Here is a 21,564-nt window from a genome sequence, read left to right on the forward strand (position 1 = left end):
AAATTGAGCCTGCGCACCGGGCGGCTTCTCTCCGATCCGAAGCCTAATCTGGGGGGGCGGGGCACTAACCACGGGTGGGGCGGAGTCTCCAGGCCGAACAGCATACATGATTGGCTAGCCGCAGGGCACGCATTCTTTTATGGGCGGAGCCTCGCCCTGAGCCACGTCTAGTAAGCAGTTCTCCTAATTAGGGAAGGGCCTGAAGCGGGCGGGGCCTGGAGTTGCTAGCGGTCCGTTGTGCGCCTGCGCGGAGTGCCGGGACAGGGCGTGTTCCTCGTTTGGGTGCTCGTCTTGCACCGACCGAGCGCATCTCTCGCTGCAGAAGTCTGTAGTTTCTGCCTGTTAAGTGCAGCCCTCCGCAGTGAGTGTGTGTGTGGTTGCAGTTGTGTTTGCTTCTCTCCGCGGCGGGAATGGTGCTGGACCCTCCCCACTTCTCTGTCCCTCGCTCCCCAACCCCCATCCTTGTTCCCAGACCCTTCCCGCCGCTGCCCACTTCCCAGCACCTGGGGAAAACTGGAGAGTGTCAGCTGGGGGCTCGCTCATTTCTCTCCTTGCACCCTTCTGGCCGTCGCCCACGTGCTTTGTTATTGTTTGGTACAGGTCATGTCCAAGTCTCTGAAAAAGTTGGTGGAAGAGAGCCGGGAGAAGAACCAGCCGGAAGTGGACATGAGTGACCGAGGCATCTCTAACATGCTGGACATCAACGGCCTGTGTAAGTTCTCCGGAGGGCCTTCCTCTCGGAGAGGGTGGGTTTATCAGTTTAACAAGTAACTGCTGGTGGCAGTTCGAGACATTCTGATGGTTTCCACCCCACCTGGTGCTTGTAAAGGGCATTTGTCTAGGGCTTAGCTCAGAAAGCTTGCACTCAGATTTGTTCTCTCAGCTGGAAAACAGGCACGAGAGCAAGGTTAAGAATTACACGAACTTGTAGCTGCTGGATCTCATCATTCGTCCATGCTGATTGATGTTTTTTGGGTGGATTTTCCACAGTTTACTAAATAGCCACTTGGTGTTTTTTTTTAAAATAATTTTTATTGGAGCATAGCTGATTTATAATGTGCTGGTTTCTGCTGTACGCAAAGTGATTCAGTTATACAGATACATACATCCACCCTTTTTTAGATTCGGTTCCCATATAAGTCATTATAGAGTACTAAATAGAGTTCTCGGTGCTATACAGTAGGTCCTTATTAGTTGTCTTATACATAGTAGTGAGTATATGTCAAACCCAATTTCCCAGTTTTCCTCCTCTTCCCCCTTAGGGAAGTTTTCTACATCTGTGACTCTGTTTTGTAAATAGGTTCATTTGTATCGTGTTTTTTTTTTTAGATTCCGCATAAAATTGATATCAGATGATATTTGTCTTTCTCTGACTTCACTCAGTGTCTATCCATGTCACCACAAATTACATTATTTCATTCTCTTTCATGGCAGAGTAGTATTCCATTGTATATCTGTATCACATCTTTATCCATTCATCTGTCATTGGACATTTAGGTTGCTTCCGTGTGCTGGCTATTATACACAGTGCTGAACATTGTATCCTTTTGAAACATGTTTTTCTTCAGTTACAAGCCCAGGAGTGGGATTGCTGGATCATATGGTAGCTCAATTTTTAGCTTTTTAAGGACCCTCCATACTGTACTCTGTAGTGCCTCTGTCAGTTTACATTCCCACTAGCCGTGTAGGAGGGTTCCCTTTTCTCTACACCCTCTTCAGCATTTATTGTTTGTTTCTAGACATTTTGATGATGGTCATTCTGATCAGTGTGAGGTGATACCTCATTGTGGTTTTGGTTTGCATTTCTCTAATAATTAGTGATATTGGGCATCTTTTCATGTGTCACTTGGTTTTTTAATGGGAAATTATTTCTGAATCATTTTCCATTCTTTTTCCACATGAAAGTTACATGATAAGCATTTCTTGACTCATTATCTTTTTCCGTTTTTTTTCCTTCTGACTTAGTTCAGGCTTTTGTTTCTTCTTCCTGCTGTTGTGCTGTCTTCCTAATGCTCCTCTCACCTCCACTTTCACTGCCCTTGTACTGCCCTTAAGTTTTTATTTTGTAAGAAGCATAGCCAATTAATAATGTTGTGATAGTTTTCAGGTGGACAGCAAAGGAACTCAATGATACATTTACATGTATCCATTCTCCCCCAAACTCCTCTCCCATCCAGGCTGCCAGGTAACATTGAGCAGAGTTCCCTGTGCTATACAGTAGGTCCTTTTTGGTTACCCATTTTAAATATAGCAGAGTATTCAGGCCAATCTCAGGCTCCCCAACTATCTCTTTCCCCATCCTTCCCCCTAACTGCCCCTGTACTTTAAACACTGTATTGCTTTCAGTGTTATTCTCCTGTAACAGGCATTTTATTGCAACTCTCTCCTTTAAACCAGGGATTGCAGTCTCAGATGGCTTCAGGTTTGTGCCTTGGACAGAGATCAGGGTTGGTGTCATTGATATATCTCTACAGAAGGCCAGGGAATGGAAAACTGTAGGTGATTGACACTCGATAGTCCTTCAGAAGACACCTGCCATGAAGGTTAGCATCTCAGCCTCCTGTAATGTGTTGACTTCTCAGTGGTGGTGGCTTCTTGGTGACAGCAACAGAGCAGGGGTCTCAGGTGCTTAACTGATGGTTGGGAACATCGATGTTTCCCCTCACTGCCCCTGCCCTGCAGGGTCACAGTGGTCATTGGGCACACGGCTGCGTCAGAAAAAGATGCTGAGGCGCAAGCAGGAGGCCTGGCTCAGCTGTGCCCTTGGCCTCACAGCTCTCTGCTCCTCAGGATGTCTCTCTCATGGGCTTGAAAAAAGGTTGCTCTCACTAGAGGAACTTTGTACTCCTCAGCTTTGAAGAGGGTTCTCTATGTTATATTTGTAAGTCAGGAGAGTGGTGGAGCTATTCCAGTTCAGTTGTTTTATCTCTTTGAAGCCTTGGCTTGTATTGAAGAAGAAAAGATAGCCACTTGCTTCCTGAAAAAGCTGCTTCCGGTGTAGTATGAAGTGCTGAAAAGCAAGGTCATTGTTAACATTTTCCCGGAGAAGTCACTTCAGGAAGAGCAGGAGTGCTTATTGGGGAGTTTAGTGGCAGTGAATTTGGACACTTCGCCTCCATCCTCTGGAGTGGGCTAGACCTAAGAAGTGACTGCTTTCTGCAAAAAACTCCCTGACTTCTGGAGTCTGGAGGGTCCCAGGATGCCTTCAGGACCCCACCCTCCACTGGGGCTCAGTGGTCAATAGTGTACAGAATGCTTACTCCATGTACTTTAATGTCTTAGATATTAAAATATTCGGCATGATCACGTTAGCTGTACTATAAGGATTCCCATAGTCTTTTGCTTATAAAATTTTGACTATAATCATGAGGTTTTTGCTTATTATTTTTTTTTAATTTATTTTGTCTGTTCAGCTTGTGGGATCTTACTTCCCCGACTAGGGATTCAACCCAGGCACAGCTGTGAAAGTGCCAAGTCCTAACCACTGAACTGCCGGGGAGGTCCCCAAGGTTTTATGTGCTAGTATCAAGATTGAACCCAGGGAACAGGTTATTTCCATGGACAGAGAATGGTTATTGTATCTCAAGCTTTCCCTTCATTATCTTTTTTTAGTTATTGTTTTTATTTATTTATTTTTGCCATACTGTGTGGCATACGGGATCTTAGTTTCCTGATGAGTCGAATCCATGCCCCCTGCAGTGGAAGTGCAGAGTCTTAGCCACTGGACCACCAGGGAAGTCCCTCTCTTTGTTATCTTTACTTTTAGTTTCTCTAAGGGCAGGAATTAAGCTTTGAATCTAAGAGTGGCTGTTGTGTACTTATTCTAAGCATAGGAAATAGGCTTTGTTTCTGCTTGGAAAGTTGTGTCTTATAAACGCAGCACTTCCTTGCTCCAAGGCAGTAAGTTGCCTTTCAAAGATGCAACTTTGGAGTTGAGGTACCAAAAGCTTTCTGGTAAGAAAACTTCCTAGGCTGGAGACAGACATCAGCCAGGTTTTAGAGTTTTCTGTCAGTCCAGTCGGGTTCTGGGGATGGTCAGATCTGACCCTGAGAGACAGACATGGTCCAGTGCTTACAAGTGGGGCCTTGGAGCCAAATAGACTGGGTTCAGATTGTCCATCTTACTAGTGTGTTAGTTTAGAGAAACGACTTAACCTTTCTGAGCCTCGAGTGCCTCCTCATTAGATGGAAACATAAGTACAGGTGGCGCTAGTGGTAAAGAACCTGCCTGCCAGAGCAGGAGATGTAAGAGATGAGGGTTCGATCCCTAGGTCAGAAGACCCCCTGGAGGAGGGCATGGCCACCCACTCCAGTATTCTTGCCTGGGGAATCGCCATGGACAGAGGAGCCTGGGGGGCTACAGTTCATAGGGTCGCAAGGAGTTGGACACGACTGAAGGGACTTAGCACAGTACAGCACAAGTCCCCACGTGGCACAGGTTTAGACCTGAGTGCATGGCTTCATGTCAAGTGCTTAGCACCGAGCCCAGTTCTGAGTACACAGTGGCTGTTAACTGTTCGTACGAATGTCCAGAGAGAGTGTGTAAGCCTCAGATATAACCAGTCCCAGCACAGTCGATGGTCCGAACCAAGAATAGCCGGGTTAGGTAGACAAGGTAAGCCATCTGTGTGGGTTATGTCTTGATGTTTTCTGTGCAGCTTAATGGAATCCGGTGTGTTTTAGCCCTTTGGGAGGGATTTTCAGGGATTTCCATATACTGTTTCTCTGAAATGATCCCTCATTTTCTTTTTTTTTTTTAAACCTTTTATTTTTATGGCCACACCACGTGGCATGTGGGATCTTAGTTGCCTGACCAGGGATTGAACCTTCAGCCCCTGCAGTGGAAGTACAGAGTCTTAACTACTAGGGGAGTCCCTCATTTTATTTCTTTTCCTTTTTTTTTTTCCTACATGGCATGTAATCACACACGTTCTCCTTAAAGCTTCCAGGAGGAATGGTATAATTTTGTACTTTTTATTAAAGAAATTTCATGAGGAAACTCTCTCCCATGCAGCAACTCTTCACCCAGATGATAAAGTTACTCTTGAAGGGCTCTGTAATCAGCTTCCTGGAAGTCTCAGGAGCCAGACATACTGTTTTTCATTTCTTTTAAGACTTTTGTGACTTTTTAATCTCTTCACATTTATTGAGCTCTGGGTGTCAAACTTTTATCAAGTTTTTTTTTTTTTTTTTTCCACCCCAGCTAGGACTTAAATATCTCTCAGATAAATTTTAAAAGAAAAAATTCAACCGCCTGTGAGGGAATTGTTTTTCTAAAGGAGTCTACAAAAGAATCAACAGATGTAATCCTGGCTTGGTTATCTGAAGGAGTTGTTAACCCAGGAATGTGGTGCCTGTTGGGGATTTTCATCATGATAGGACTATTTAAATTTTATTTATTTTTTACTTTTACATTTTGTCTGACACATTGGCATACAGGTCTTAGTTCCCTGACTTGGGATTGAACCTCTGCCCCCAGCCGTGGAAGCATGGAGTCCTAACCACTGCACTACCGGGGGATTCTAGTATTAGTATTTAAAAATGTATTTTATCTGTGATGGTGTAAAAACTGCAAAACAATATCTCTTTAGTTTCTGAGATTCTCAGTGGGGGCCTTGCCCAGCTAGTCTCACTGTCACAAATCCTGGGAAAGGCGAGGTAGAGATGACTTGTCACAGAGCGTGACAAGTCAGCAGCGAAATAAGTGACCACACACGGCAAATGCAGGGCCACAGGCACTGAAGGGTCGCTGAGGGGGCAGCAGGGCGTTTCACAGGATTTTGATGGTGATGGGCTTGGGTCTGTTGAGCCTAAGAGGTGGATATCAAAACCACTGGCAGTTTTTCAGTTAATAATTAAAATATTATTTGCCATCCAGTATTGAGTGTATTTTCTTTCCATGATGGACAGTATGTAAATTGAGTCTCTCTGGGACTTTTCTTCCTTACTAATGCTCTAAATTATCCAGTGATGAATTAATACGTGCTCTTCTAAGAAAACTAAAGGCTATTTAATAGATCTGAAGTAGATTGTCACCATAAGAAACCATAACGTCCACTGCTTTGCCTTTCTAGCCAGCTCTTAATTGTGAAAACCAGTGCTAGAATTGGTAAGAACAGTACTTGAAAACCAGACCCCGTCTCTCCCTTCCCTAAATGTACATGAGCCTGGTTTAAAGAAAACCTAGTCTAAATATAACAAAATCCACTATCATAGAGCAGAAGCTAGAGATGATATTTTTACATTGGGTAAAGGTTCTTGCTTCTTTGAATAGCAAGTCTGCACAGGTTGGTTTATTTGTTTCAGCCAAAGAGCATAAAAATGTTGCAAGAGCAGTCCATGTAGAGCACATGCCTGGCCAGTAGGGGGCAGTGCCGAGCCTCTGCATTTTGCTCCAGGTCCCTCAGAAGACTAAATACAGCCTCTCCTGCCCCAGTGTCCACTGCCACCTGGGCACTCTCTTCCTCCCTCCTCATCACGTCTCTTTCTTCAGGTCAGGAGATACCTTCGTTTATGTCACTTGATCTGTGAAGCTCACGGTTTGAAAAACCTCCAGACAGTTTGTTATGAACTGTCTGGCCCAGAGCATCGTTGATGCTGGCTTGTGAACTGCCTTGTGGACCTGGAGTCTCCTCGGACAGCACAGAGTCTTCTGGACAGAGAGCTGCTGATCAGTCAGCATGTTTCCCAGTGAAAGATGGGGGTGAAATGGAATTTGCCGGGTCCCCTTTGGGCAGATTTCATCGGTGTGTGATGCTAAACAGTGTAAAACAGTGTTTTGGATTTGAGGCATCGGTAAAGCCCAAAAGATAAATGTTGGCATAACATCGTCTGCCTTATTAGTCTGCTAGGGCTACCATAGGGACACTTTGGCCACCTGATGCGAAGAGCCGGCTCACTGGAAAAGACCCTGATGCTGGGAACGATTGAAGGCAGGAGGAGGAGGGGATGACAGAGGACGAGATGGTTGGATGGCATCACTGACTCGATGGACATGAGTTTGAGCAAGCTCTGGGAGATAGTGAAGGACCGGGAAGCCCGTGTGCTGTGGTCCATGGGGTCACAGAGAGTTGAACACGACTGAACAGCAATAACAGGGCTACCGTATCGCACACCGCGGACCAAGGAGCTTCAGCAACAGATGGTGATTGTTCATAGTTTTGGAGGCCGGAAGTCTCAGATGGTAGTGTCGGCAGGGTTGGTTTCTTCTGAGGCCTTTCTCCTTTGCAGACAGCCACCTTCGGTCTTGTGTCACGTGGCCTCTGCTGACATGGGTTTCTGGACCCTCTCTGTGTCCACTTCCTGTGCCCGAGATGATGCCATTCAACTTGGATTACGGCCTGCCTTAGTGGCTTCATTACTTCATCACGCTTTGAAAGTTCTGACTCCAAATACAGTCTCACTCTGAGATCCCTGGGGTCAGGGCTTCACCAGAGGACTTTGAAGGGCCACCATCAGCCCATCACGTCTGCATCGGAAGTTCTGAGTGGTGCACACGTGAGTGCTTCTCACATCAGCCTCTGGTGCGGATGTGTTTCACACGCGAGCAGACAGAAGGTTGAGAAAATCCCAGCCTCACACGTTACACACACCTGGGTGTGTCTAACAGCTGTGTTCTGTAATCTTGTGCTGTGTGGCTCAGGCCTTAAGGAATGATGGCTTCCAGGGTTAAGCTGGACTGGCGGGGCTCACCTCATGCCAGTCAGTTTCAGAATTCTTTAAAAACACTGACCTAGGGACTGTATTGGTATAAGAACAGACATGTAGACCAGTGGAATAGGGAGTCCAGGAATAGATTGTGGCGTTAAGAAACAAAAAGCATCGAGAGAGGGGATATGCGTGTACTTAGAGCTGATTCACTTTGTTGTATAGCAGAAACACAACACTGTAAGGCAGTTAGCCTCCAATTAAAAAAAACAAACACTGTGCTAGGCCAAGAAAATGCATCATTCTTGCAACCCTCCGGCTTGGAAACTGAGGTTTATCACATTGCTGCAGGACTTGAACTGTCGAACAAAACTGTAGAAGCAACTTCGTCTCTGTCTGGTCAGGGTTAATTCTGAACCTCCTAGTTTCTTAAGGCTTTAGTGAAAAGCTATTATTCTTAATTGGACTTAACAGTCACATATGAGATGTTGTTGTTGTTTTTACTATGTGCTAATTCATTTTTTCTGTCTTCATATATCACAGTAGAATAAACCTGAGTTGCATGAAACGGTAACTGTAGTTACAGTTTACCTGTTATTCATCAAGAGCCTTTTCACTTAATATGTTTCTGTGCGTATGCGTTAATGGTGCCTCCAGACTCAGAACAGTTCTTAAGCATAAAGTGGGCTAATGAGAGGCACACCTCAGACCAGGTAGTGAACTGGAGGGGGTCTTGGACGCTTGGTTTTTCAGAGCACAGTGCAGAAATTGGTGACACAGTTTGCAACCTCAGTATCCAAATGGTTGTTGGGCAAATGTTTGCATAGACAAGACAGTTGATTTTTTACAGCTGTGAATATTTCCATCTTCAGGCTTTGTGAAAGATGCCTATGCAGCCTATTATGTATTCTTCAAGTTGTACACTCTTTGCTAGAAGGATAAAAATAATAGGTAACTGAAGCTATATACATGAGAGTATTAATCCATACATCCACACACTGCTTACCACATGCCGGACATTGTGTGCAGCTCTGCATATAGATTATTTCTTTTTTTTTTTTTTAATATTATTTGGCTATGCCGAGTCTTTGCCAGACACACAGGATCTTTGATCTTAGTTGCAGCATATGGGATCTCATTCCCTGACTAGGGATCATACCCAGGCTGCCTGCACTGGGAGAGAAGAGTCTTAGTCACTGGATCACCAGGAAGTCCCTGGATTATTTCTCTTAAACCCCACAGCTCCATTAGGATTGTTGTCATCATCGTCATTGTTCTCACTATCCAGTTTGCAGCTGAGGACCCAGAGATTCCCAGAGCTTCAGTACACTAATAAGTGTTTAAGTATTAGTACACTAATGAGTAGTAGACTTGAAGCCAGGCAGTCAGACTTCCAAAGCTGTGCTGTAGCTCATGCTTTCTTGCCTCTCTGATGTCACTAACATTTTCGAGAGTCAGGTGCACATACAAAGATGAAACCGCTAATTCGACAAGCGTCCACTGAGTGCCTGCTGGCTCCGGAAGCCGCCTCCCCTACCTGTATGGGCTACTGATTCCGTATCCATCGAGGAATGTATTCAGGAATCTGACCTTCCCACACTCCAGCTGACTGGGCTCAGGAAACAGCAATCTACTTCTTCCCCAGACACGTACACATTGTTTTTTAAAAAGGTCCATTTCAAAATGTCTTTATCGGAGTGTTCCTGTAGGTAATTGCACACCTGACCGTACAGCCTGACAGATCTTCAAACCAAGAAACTGAAGGCGATCGGCACCTCCTGACTCTTGAGAGTCAAGACAGGGTCCTGACTCTTGACAGTGTAGATTTCCTTTGCCAGTTGATCGGCATCATTCAAAGGAAGGAGGGCTTACAGTACGATCTCCGCTCTTTGGTTCTCATGCTCGGCAGCTTATTCATGAGGTTCATTTGTGTCATGATGCTGGTTAACAGATCCAGGGTGTGACAGCCTAAGTTCCCACATCTGTGCTGCTGCTGATGGATGTTTGGGTGGCTCCCAGGCTAGGGCTGGCACCAGTACTGCTGCTGTGGCCATGTCCGCACACATGTTCCTGTCTGTTGGTTACAGGTTAGGGGTGGACTGACTGGGTCATGGGGTGTGCCCTTGGACACTCTTTAAAATGTAAGCAAGAGTCCCAAATATGGGGGAAATATTTGAAACATAAATGACTGGCAAAGGCTTAATAACATTCCTTTTTTATTGGAGTGTAATTGCTTTATAATGTGTTGGTTTCTTAGAAATGAATCAGCCATATTTGTATGTACATACATACATATATATATATATATCCCGTCCCACCCCTCTAGGTCACCCACAGAGCACCAAGCTGAGTCCCCTGTGGTGTACAGGAGCTTCCCACCAGCTATCTGTTCTACACGTGATAGTGTATTATATGTCAATGCCACACTCTCAATTCATCCCACCATCTCCTTCCCCACCCCTGTGTCCGCTATGTAAAAATTAAAATACCTAAAGACTTTACTGGTGGGTCCAATTCAAGTATGACACTGCAGGGCTTTTAGTGAACTTCTTCAATGCTGTGTCTCTACTTTTCTTCCACTCGGAGAATCCTGATTCTCAAGGATTCTAATGATGTTAGACTATCTCACAGTTATGTTTTTGGTACCTTACACACAACTGGTCAATTATACACAATTAACAATGCTGATATTTCCACCAAGATATTGCTGGAAGCAGTTGTTTCATGCATGTTCTCTCCCCATTCTCCTTTTTTTTTTTTTAAAAAAAAAAAATCATACTTCATTTTTTACAATAGTTTTCCCTGTTATTAAACCTCCAGTTTCCCCTGTTGTTAAAATCTGGCATTGGAGTGGTACTTTTGTTACAGTTGATGAAGCAGCATTGATTTACTAACTAAAATTCACAGTTTACATTGTTGTCTGCTCTCTGTGTTGTAACACGTGATAGCTTTAAAAAATTTATTAGAGTATAGTTGCTTTACAGTGTGGTGTTTCTGCTGCACAGCAAAGTGAATCATCTATATGACCCAGCAATCCTATTCCTGGGTATATACCTGGAGAAAACAATCCAAAAGATTCGTGCACCCCAGTGTTCATTGCAGCACTGCTTACAATACCCAGGACATGGAAGCAACCTAAGTGTCCATCAGCAGAGGAATAGATAAAGAAGATGTGGTACATATACGCAATGGAATATTATTCAGCCATAAAAAGAATGAAATCATGCTATTTGCAGAGATGTGGATGGACCTAGAGATGGAGTGAAATAAGCCAGAAGAGAGAAACAAACGTCGTTTATTACTGCATATGTGTGGAATTTAGAAAAATTGAACAAATGAATCTATTTGCAAAGCAGAAACATAGACACTTCATGGCTTTTAACAGATTGAGTGTCTTACGGAGTAGTTTCACTGCCCTGCATACCCTTTGTGGTTTCTTTTCCCCCGTTCTCTTTCTGCTTACCTGACACCGAACCCCAGGCAATCACTGAAATTTTATGTCTCTGTAGTTTTGCATTTTCTAGAACGTGACATAGTTGAAGCCATATAGCACGTAACCTTTAAAGAGAGACTTCTTTGACTTAGTCACACTCGTTTCAGGTTCTTCTGTGTCTTTTCTTGGCTTGCTGGCTTGTATGTTTTTATTATTGGCTAAAATTCCGTTGTCTAGATGCACCACGCTTCGTTTATCCTTTCACCTATTGAAGGACATCTTGGCTGCTTTCCAGTTTTGTCTGAGTAAAGCTGCTGTAAACATGCATGTGCAGATTTTTGTATGAATGTTCTTTGACTCCTTTCGGTAAATGCGAAGGAGCACGACTGCTGGATTGTATGGTAAGAATATGCTTGGTGTCCTAAGAAACCAACACATGGACTTCCAAGTAGCTGAGCCATTTCATACGTCCCCCAGCCATGAATAAGAGTTCCTGTTGCTCCACATCCTTCTCAATATTTGGTGTTCTCAGTGTTCTTGATTTTGGCCATCCTAATAGACTTGTAGCAGTATCTTGAAAGGTTGCTGCTGAACCACGAGAGATGCTGGGATTCTTGGCCTCTGGAAGAGAAGAATTCAATCCGGGGCCAGAGACGAGGCTTGATCACTCAGAGCTTTTGTGTAATAAAGTTTTATTAAAGTGTAAAAGAGATAGAGAAAGCATCTGACACAGACATCAGAAGGGGGATGGAGAGTGCCTCCCCTCTAGTGTTAGCAAGGGAGTTATATACTTTTTAATTAGTTATTACAATGAATGAAAAGAATGTCTCAAGTTTGTGAAAATTTTACCAGACCCACTCCCACAATTTACATTTTAGGATAACAAGATGAGAATTTAACAATAGAAAGATCCTACCAGACCCACTCCCATAATATACATTCTAAGATAACAGGATTAGTCAGAGGGTTTTCAGGAAGGAGACACTGTTCTTCAGCAGGATACATTGTTGTTGTATAATCCCTAGTACAGAGTTTAAACTGAGTTGTGTAATTGACTAAGACTAAAGAATGTAGAGGAAAAAAAATTTGTCCCTTTCTCCTCCTCGAGAATTCCAGACCCCTGTCTCCACTTGGAGAGCCCCAGACCCCTTTCTCCTCCTTGGGGACCCTGGACTTATTATCAATCCCTAGGAATTGACTCTGTGAACCTCATTGTTTCAGTGTGCAGTTCTCTCATGGCAGGTGATGTGGAAAATCTTTTCATATATTTGTTTGCCATCTGCTTATCTTGTGGTGTCTATTAAGGTCTTTGGCCTATTTTTTTTTTTTTTAAGTGAGGTCTATTTTGTGTAGGTTTTCTTTTCTGTTATGCTTTAAATTATTATTTTTTATTGAAATGTAGTTGATGTACAGTAGTTGTTTCAGGTGTAGTGCTCTGTGACTTGATACTTGCATATAGTATGAATCGTGGCCCATTTTTTAATTTATATGCAGAGTACATCATGAGAAACGCTGGACTGGAAGAAACACAAGCTGGAATCAAGATTGCCGGGAGAAATATCAATAACCTCAGATATGCAGATGACACCACCCTTATGGCAGGAAGTGAAGAGGAACTCAAAAGCCTCTGGATGAAAGTGAAAGTGGAGAGTGAAAAAGTTGGCTTAAAATTCAATATTCAGAAAACGAAGATCATGGCATCTGGTCCCATCAGTTCATGGGAAATAGATGGGGAAACAGTGGATACAGTGTCAGACTGTATTTTGGGGGGCTCCAAAATCACTGCAGATGGTGACTGCAGCCATGAAATTAAAAGACGCTTACTCCTTGGAAGGAAAGTTATGACGAACATAGATAGCATATTCAAAAGCAGAGACATTACTTTGCCAACAAAGGTTCATCTAGTCAAGGCTCTGGTTTTTCCTGTGGTCATGTATGGATGTGAGAGTTGGACTGTGAAGAAGGCTGAGTGCCGAAGAATTGATGCTTTTGAAGTGTGGTGTTGGAGAAGACTCTTGAGAGTCCCTTGGACTGCAAGGAGATCCAACCAGTCCATTCTGAAGGAGATCAGCCCTGGGCTTTCTTTGGAAGGAATGATGCTAAAGCTGAAACTCCAGTACTTTGGCCACCTCATGCAAAGAGTTGACTCATTGGGAAAGACTGATGCTGGGAGGGATTGGGGGCAGGAGGAGAAGGGGACAACTGAGGATGAGATGGCTGGATGGCATCACTGACTCGATGGACATGAGTCTGAGTGAACTCCGGGAGTTGGTGATGGACAGGGAAGCCTGGCGTGCTGCGATTCATGGGGTTGCAAGGAGTCAGACACGACTGAGCGACTGATCTGATCTGATCTTGCTTTCATATTGTTGAATTTTAAATTTCTTGATGTATTTTACAAAGATGGCCGATATTAGATTCATGTTTTGCAAAAACTTTTGTCTCAGTCTGTGGCTCTCCTTTCCATTTTATTAACATTGTCTTTTACAGAGGAGAAGTGTTTTTAATGAATTCTCAGCCAGTTAACACACCTTTTTTCTTTTTTTTCTTTTTCCTGATAATGCTTTTAGTGTTGTATCTAAGACATCATTACCAGGTCAAGGACTGCCTAGATTTTCCCTCTAGAACGTTACGCTTTTACATTTTACATTTAAGAGAGTGAACCACTTTGAGTTAATATTTCTCAAAGTTACAAGTGTTGTGTCTAGGTTCTTTCTTCTTTTTTTCTTCTTATATAGACGTCAAGTTCCAGCACCATTGGTTGAAAACATTGTCCTTTTCCCATTGAATTGCCTTTGCTCCCTTGCCAGAGACCAGTTGATTGTATCTGTGTGAGTCTGCTTCTTGGTTCTCTGATGTTTCATTGGTTTGTTTTCTCATCATTGTTGGCTGTGGCTATATACAGTAAGTTTTGTGTTGGGACGTGACAACTTTCTGAGTTTTTCTTTTTCAGTATTTTAAATAGCTGTGAAAAGAAGAGAAGCGAAAAGCAAAGGATAAAAAGGAAAGATATAAACATCTGAATGCAGAGCTCCAAAGAATAGTAAGAAGAGATGATAAAGCCTTCCTCAGCGATCAATGCAAAGAAATAGAGGAAAACAACAGAATGGGAAAGACTAGAGATCTCTTCAAGAAAATCAGAGATACCAAAGGAACATTTCATGCAAAAATGGGCTCGATAAAGGACAGAAATGGTATGGACCTAACAGAAGCAGAAGATATTAAGAAGAGATGGCAAGAATACACAGAAGAACTGTACAAAAAAGATCTTCATGACCCAGATAATCACGATGCTGTGATCACTGATCTAGAGCCGGACATCCTGGAATGTGAAGTCAAGTGGGCCTTAGAAAGCATCACCACAAACAAAGCTAGTGGAGGTGATAGAATTCCAGTTGAGCTATTCCAAATCCTGAAAGATGATGCTGTGAAAGTGCTGCACTCAGTATGCCAGCAAATTTGGAAAACTCAGCAGTGGCCACAGGACTGGAAAAGGTCAGTTTTCAATGCAATCCCAAAGAAAGGCAATGCCAAAGAACACTCAAACTACCGCACAATTGCACTCATCTCACACACTAGTAAAGCAGTGCTCAAAATTCTCCAGGCCAGGCTTCAGCAATACGTGAACCGTGAACTTCCTGATGTTCAAGCTGGTTTTAGAAAAGGCAGAGGAACCAGAGATCAAATTGCTGACATCCGCTGGATCATGGAAAAAATAAGAGAGTTCCAGAAAAATATCTATTTCTGCTTTATTGACTATGACAAAACCTTTGACTGTGTGGATCACAATAAACTGTGGAAAATTCTGAAAGAGATGGGAGTACCAGACCACCTGATCTGCCTCTTGAGAAATTTGTATGCAGGTCAGGAAGCAACAGTTAGAACTGGACATGAAACAACAGACTGGTTCCAAATAGGAAAAGGAGTACGTCAAGGCTGTATATTGTCACCCTGTTTATTTAACTTATATGCAGAGTACATCATGTGAAACGCAGGTTTGGAAGAAGCACAAGCTGGAATCAAGATTGCCGGGAGAAATATCAATAACCACAGATATGCAGATGACACCACGCTTATGGCAGAAAGTGAAGAGGAACTCAAAAGCCTCTAGATGAAAGTGAAAGTGGAGAGTGAAAAAGTTGGCTTAAAGCTCAACATTCAGAAAACGAAGATCATGGCATCTGGTCCCATCACTTCATGGGAAATAGATGGGGAAACAGTGGAAACAGTGTCAGACTTTATTTTGGGGGGCTCCAAAATCACTGCAGATGGTGACTGCAGCCATGAAATTAAAAGACGCTTACTCCTTGGAAGGAAAGTTATGACCAACCTAGATAGCATATTCAAAAGCAGAGACATTACTTTGCCAACAAAGGTTCATCTAGTCAAGGCTCTGGTTTTTCCTGTGGTCATGTATGGATGTGAGAGTTGGACTGTGAAGAAGGCTGAGCGCCGAAGAATTGATGCTTTTGAAGTGTGGTGTTGGAGAAGACTCTTGAGAGTCCCTTGGACTGCAAGGAGATCCAACCAGTCCATTCTGAAGGAGATCAGCCCTGGGATTTCTTTGGAAGGAATGATGCTAAAGCTGAAACTCCAGTACTTTGGCCACCTCATGCGAAGAGTTGACTCATTGGAAGAGACTCTGATGCTGGGAGGGATTGGGGGCAAGAGGAGAAGGGGACGACAGAGGATGAGATGGCTGGATGGCATCACTGACTCGATGGACGTGAGTCTGAGTGAACTCCGGGAGTTGGTGACGGACAGGGAGGCCTGGCGTGCTGCGATTCATGGGGTTACAAGGAGTCGGACACGACTGAGCGACTGATCTGGTCTGATCTTGCTTTCATATTGTTGAATTTTAAATTTCTTGATGTATTTTACAAAGATGGCCGATATTAGATTCATGTTTTGCAAAAACTTTTGTCTCAGTCTGTGGCTCTCCTTTCCATTTTATTAACATTGTCTTTTACAGAGGAGAAGTGTTTTTAATGAATTCTCAGCCAGTTAACACACCTTTTTTCTTTTTTTTTTCCCTGATAATGCTTTTAGTGTTGTATCTAAGACATCATTACCAGGTCAAGGACTGCCTAGATTTTCCCTCTAGGACTTTATGCTTTTACATTTTACATTTAAGAGAGTGAACCACTTTGAGTTAATATTTCTCGAAGTTAACAAGTGTTGTGTCTAGGTTCTTTCTTCTTTTTTTCTCCTTATATAGACGTCAAGTTCCAGCACCATTGGTTGAAAACATTGTCCTTTTCCCATTGAATTGCCTTTGCTCCCTTGCCAGAGACCAGTTGATTGTATCTGTGTGAGTCTGCTTCTTGGTTCTCTAATGTTTCATTGGTTTATGTTTTCTCATCCATTGTTGGCTGTGGCTATATACAGTAAGTTTTGTGTTGGGACGTGACAACTTTCTGAGTTTTTCAGTATTTTAAATAGCTGTGAAAAGAAGAGAAGCAAAAAGCAAAGGATAAAAAGGAAAGATACAAACATCTGAATGCAGAGTTCCAAAGAATAGTAAGAAGAGATAAGAAAGCCTTCCTCAGCGATCAATGCAAAGAAATAGAGGAAAACAACAGAATGGGAAAGACTAGAGATCTCTTCAAGAAAATCAGAGATACCAAAGGAACATTTCATGCAAAAATGGGCTCGATAAAGGACAGAAATGGTATGGACCTAACAGAAGCAGAAGATATTAAGAAGAGATGGCAAGAATACACAGAAGAACTGTACAAAAAAGATCTTCATGACCCAGATAATCACAATGCTGTGATCACTGACCTAGAGCCGGACATCCTGGAATGTGAAGTCAAGTGGGCCTTAGAAAGCATCACTACGAACAAAGCTAGTGGAGGTGATAGAATTCCAGTTGAGCTATTCCAAATCCTGAAAGATGATGCTGTGAAAGTGCTGCACTCAGTATGCCAGCAAATTTGGAAAACTCAGCAGTGGCCACAGGACTGGAAAAGGTCAGTTTTCAATGCAATCCCAAAGAAAGGCAAAGAATGCCAGAGAACACTCAAACTACCGCACAATTGCACTCATCTCACACGCTAGTAAAGCAGTGCTCAAAATTCTCCAGACCAGGCTTCAGCAATATGTGAACCATGAACTTCCTGATGTTCAAGCTGGTTTTAGAAAAGGCAGAGGAACCAGAGATCAAATTGCTGACATCCACTGGATCATGGAAAAAATAAGAGAGTTCCAGAAAAACATCTATTTCTGCTTTATTGACTATGACAAAACCTTTGATTGTGTGGATCACAATAAACTGTGGAAAATTCTGAAAGAGATGGGAATACCAGACCACCTGATCTGCCTCTTGAGAAATTTGTATGCAGGTCAGGAAGCAACAGTTAGAACTGGACATGGAACAACAGATTGGTTCCAAATAGGAAAAGGAGTATATCAAGGCTGTGTATTGTCACCCTGTTTATTTAACTTATATGCAGAGTACATCATGAGAAATGCTGGGCTGGAAGAAACACAAGCTGGAATCAAGATTGCCGGGAGAAATATCAATAACCTCAGATATGCAGATGACACCACCCTTATGGCAGAAAGCGAAGAGGAACTCAAAAGCCTCTGGATGAAAGTGAAAGAAAGAGGAGAGTGAAAAAGTTGGCTTAAAGCTCAACATTCAGAAAACGAAGATCATGGCATCTGGTCCCATCACTTCATGGGAAATAGATGGGGAAACAGTGGAAACAGTGTCAGACTTTATTTTGGGGGGCTCCAAAATCACTGCAGATGGTGACTGCAGCCATGAAATTAAAAGACACTTACTCCTTGGAAGGAAAGTTATGACCAACCTAGATAGCATATTCAAAAGCAGAGACATTACTTTGCCAACAAAGGTCTGTCTAGTCAAGGCTCTGGTTTTTCTTGTGTTCATGTATGGATGTGAGAGTTGGACTGTGAAGAAGGCTGAGTGTCGAAGAATTGATGCTTTTGAAGTGTGGTGTTGGAGAAGACTCTTGAGAGTCCCTTGGACTGCAAGGAGATCCAACCAGTCCATTCTGAAGGAGATCAGCCCTGGGATTTCTTTGGAAGGAATGATGCTAAAGCTGAAACTCCAGTACTTGGGCCACCTCATGCGAAGAGTTGACTCACTGGAAAAGACTCTGATGCTGGGAGGGATTGGGGGCAAGAGAAGGGGACGACAGAGGATGAGATGGCTGGATGGCATCACTGACTCGATGGATGTGAGTCTGAGTGAACTCCGGGCGTTGGTGATGGACAGGGAGGCCTGGCGTGCTGTGATTCATGGGGTCGCAAAGAGTTGGACACGACTGAGTGACTGATTTGATCTGATTGGCTACTTGGAGCCTTTTGCCTTTCCATTATCACTTTTAGGATTAGCTTGTTGACATTCATAAAATAAATGTGCTGTGATTTTCCTTGGGGTTGGTCGCACTGACTCTTAAGATCAAGTTAGAAAGAATTGATTTGCGAGGGTGGTTCCAGTCACAGGTCTGGCTGCCCTGGCTAGCAGCCTCCAGAAGTCATCTCATTAACATAACAAAGCTTCCTTGGTCTGTCACTTAGGAAATTCCACAGGCCAAGTACAGCGTACCTGTACTGGTTCATGGTCTGAGGATTGGGGACTCCTGGCTTAAAGAATCTAAAAAGTTTTTCTCCTTCACAGCACAGCTTAGGATGAGTATGCATCTCTGCCCCTGGTAGCCTTCAAGGATGTCCACTTCCTTCTATTCCTTTCTCCGTGCCACACAGGGCATTGTCCTCATCTGCTGGCTCAGAGCTGGGCAGCCAGCACTCAGAGGTCTTAGCAAATCCACTGCCCTGAGGGTCTTGGTCTGGAAGGGACATGTGTCGCTTCCATTCAGGTTCCCTTGGTAAGAATCCACCACCCAGGAACTTATGTCTTTCATGCTCATCTTTCATGCTCATCAGATACAGCCCTCAGGTCAGTATCTCTAATCATTTTGAATGTCTGAAACATGTACTCTGGTAGATTGCTCCAGAGCTCAAGAGGATAATATCACCAGTGAAAATGTTAGTCATCCAGTCGTGTCCGACTCTTTGCAGTCCCACGGACTGTAGCCCACTGGGTTCTTCTGTCCATGGGATTCTCCAGGCAAGAATACTGGAGTGGGTAGCCATTTCCTTCTCCAGGGGATCTTCCCAACCCAGGGATTGAACCAGGGTCTCCAGCATTGCAGGTGAGGTCTTTACCATTTGAGCCACCAGGGAAGCCTAATCACCAGAGTTGTGCTTATTGACAGTAAAGTTGGGGCCCTTTTACTTGAAAGTCAGCCTTAACTGAAGACTTATAATTTATTTTTTGGAGTATTGTTAGTGTGTTATCCTGTTTTTCTTGGTGTAAAGCCTTGCTGTCAAGAAGTCTGATCTGATTTTATTTTCTTATGTCTTTTTTTTCTAGATGCTGGAAAGATTTTTTTTTTTTTTACTTCAAGTCCAGGTGTTATCTTTTGAACATCTTAAAATGATATACAGTCTTCTGTTTGTGGCTATTTGCTGGATTTGTTTGGCTTGTAGTAAAGTACAGTCAGAATTAATCAGATTCTTGTTTGGAGACGGCTTGTAAAGAGTCTATTTCCTAGAGCTGAAACTGTGAGCAGGCTGTCTGACTTCTCTGGATCTCATTTCCGTCGCCCAAAATATTGGGAGGGAGGCAGAGAATAATAGTGCTATATCTGTTAGGGTTACTATGAGGAATGAAAGTGAAAAGTCAAAGTGAAGTCAGTCGTGTCTGACTCTTTGTGACCCCATGGACTGCAGCCTACCAGGCTCCTCTGTCCATGGGATTTTCCAGGCAAGAATACTGGAGTGGGTTGCCATTTCCTTCTCCAGGGGGTCTTCCCGACACAGGGATCTCCCACATTGCAGACAGACGCTTTACCCTCTAAGCCACTGGGGAAGCCCTATTCCTACTGTGATGAATAAATGAGGTAATAAAATTCTTAGAACCATGGCAGCACATGTTAAGTGTTTGATAAACATTCTTGTCATGACTACTTTATTTTAACATTTTTGATTCTTATAAGTGGTGATTCAGTGCCCAGCATAACATATTGATATAGGAGGTATGGTGGCTCAGTCAGAGAAAGGATCTGCTTGTAATGCAGGAGAACCAGATTCGATCCCTGGGTCGGGAAGATCCCCTGGAGAAGGAAATGGCAACCCACTCCAGTGTTCTTGCATGGAGAATCCCATGGACTGAGAAGCCTGAGGAAAACCTTCCAACATTTCCTTTTTAATGGGAGTTTGTAATCAGCTTACCTCCTTAAGGTGCTGCTAATCTGCCTGTATCACAGGTTTTTGTTTTTTTGAGATGAACAAAGGAAATTTATTTTATTTATTTTTAAAATTTTAAAATATTTGTTGGAGTACAGTTACTTTACCGTGATGTGTTAATTTCTGCAGTGTAGCAAAGTGAATCAGCTGTGTGTATACATACATCCCCTCCCTGTAGGACTCCCTTCCCATTCCAGTCACCACAGAGCCCTGAGTAGGGCTCCCTGTGCTACACGGTAGGTTCTCATTCGTTGTCTCGTGTTTATATAGTGTCAGTAGTGTGTGCGTGTCGGTCCCACTCTCCCAGTTCCTCCCACCCCGCTTCCCCTTGCTGTCCATACGTTTGTTTCTCTCTTTGTGACTCACCTCACTCTGTATGACAATCTCTAGGTCCATTCACATCGCTACAGATGAGCCACTTGCATTCCTTCCTATGGCTAATACACGGCGGAACAACCTAAATGTCCATCCGTGGAAGAATGGATAAAGATGTGGCATGTATATACAGTGTGTCATAGGTTTTTGTTACCTCCCCTTATTATAGACCTCCCTGGTGGCTCAGACGGTGAAGCGTCTGCCTACAATGCAGGAGACCTGCGTTCGATCCCTGGGTCGGGAAGATCCTCTGGAGAAGGAAATGGCAACCCACTCCAGTATTCTTGCCTGGAAAATCCCATGGACGGAGGAGCCTGGTGGGCTACAGTCTGTGGGGTTGCAAAGAGTCGGACACGACTGAGCGACTTCACTTTCACTTTTCCTATTATAGAGTAAACTCCTTGAGGACAGTAACTATGTCTTCACGCATTTTCCATCTCTGTCAACACCAACCTAATACAGTGTCTTGCAAACAGTTCGTAATTCATAGAGCATTTATTCCTATCACCCTACACATCCCCTGAGAGCAATAAATATCTGTGTACTTGTATTTTCCTCTTTAATTCTCCTGGGCATTTTTGAATTTAAAGTTTTTCTTTGTTCCTGAAGGAGAGACTGTAAGGTGATGTGTTTGGATGGGAAGGCTGTTGGCTCTGCCTTGTCAGTATCACAGTGCTCTGGGTCTAGCATCTTTTGACTTAATGTCCCTGTAGACACTGAAGCCTCAGTCAGTGACCATCTTATGGGGATTCTCAGAACATGTGAATTCTCTGCTCTTATTTATGTATAGAACGAGATGTCACATTTTAAAAATCATCAGATAAATT

The 21,564-nt window shown here is 43.4% G+C and overlaps 1 protein-coding gene across 14 annotated transcripts in view; it reads left to right on the plus strand.

Moving 5' to 3' along the window:
• Window positions 1-237: 237 nt before the first annotated feature.
• RSU1 (Ras suppressor protein 1) overlaps window positions 238-21,564 on the plus strand; it is a 208,150-nt gene continuing 186,823 nt past the window's right edge. For all 14 annotated transcript variants that reach the window (XR_015139587.1, XR_015139588.1, XM_086334189.1 and 11 more), the window contains exons 1-2: window positions 238-361; window positions 601-712. Coding sequence is in view for 12 of the 14 variants with exons in the window: in XM_086334189.1 (XP_086190315.1) it covers window positions 604-712 (109 nt within the window). In the remaining 2 variants the exon portion in view is untranslated. The remainder of the gene's footprint in view (window positions 362-600; window positions 713-21,564) is intronic.

This window comes from Bos grunniens, chromosome 13 (genome assembly GCF_055505025.1).
Source record: "Bos grunniens cultivar Pamir isolate PY7600 chromosome 13, Bosgru_T2T1.0, whole genome shotgun sequence".
NCBI lineage: Eukaryota > Metazoa > Chordata > Mammalia > Artiodactyla > Bovidae > Bos > Bos grunniens.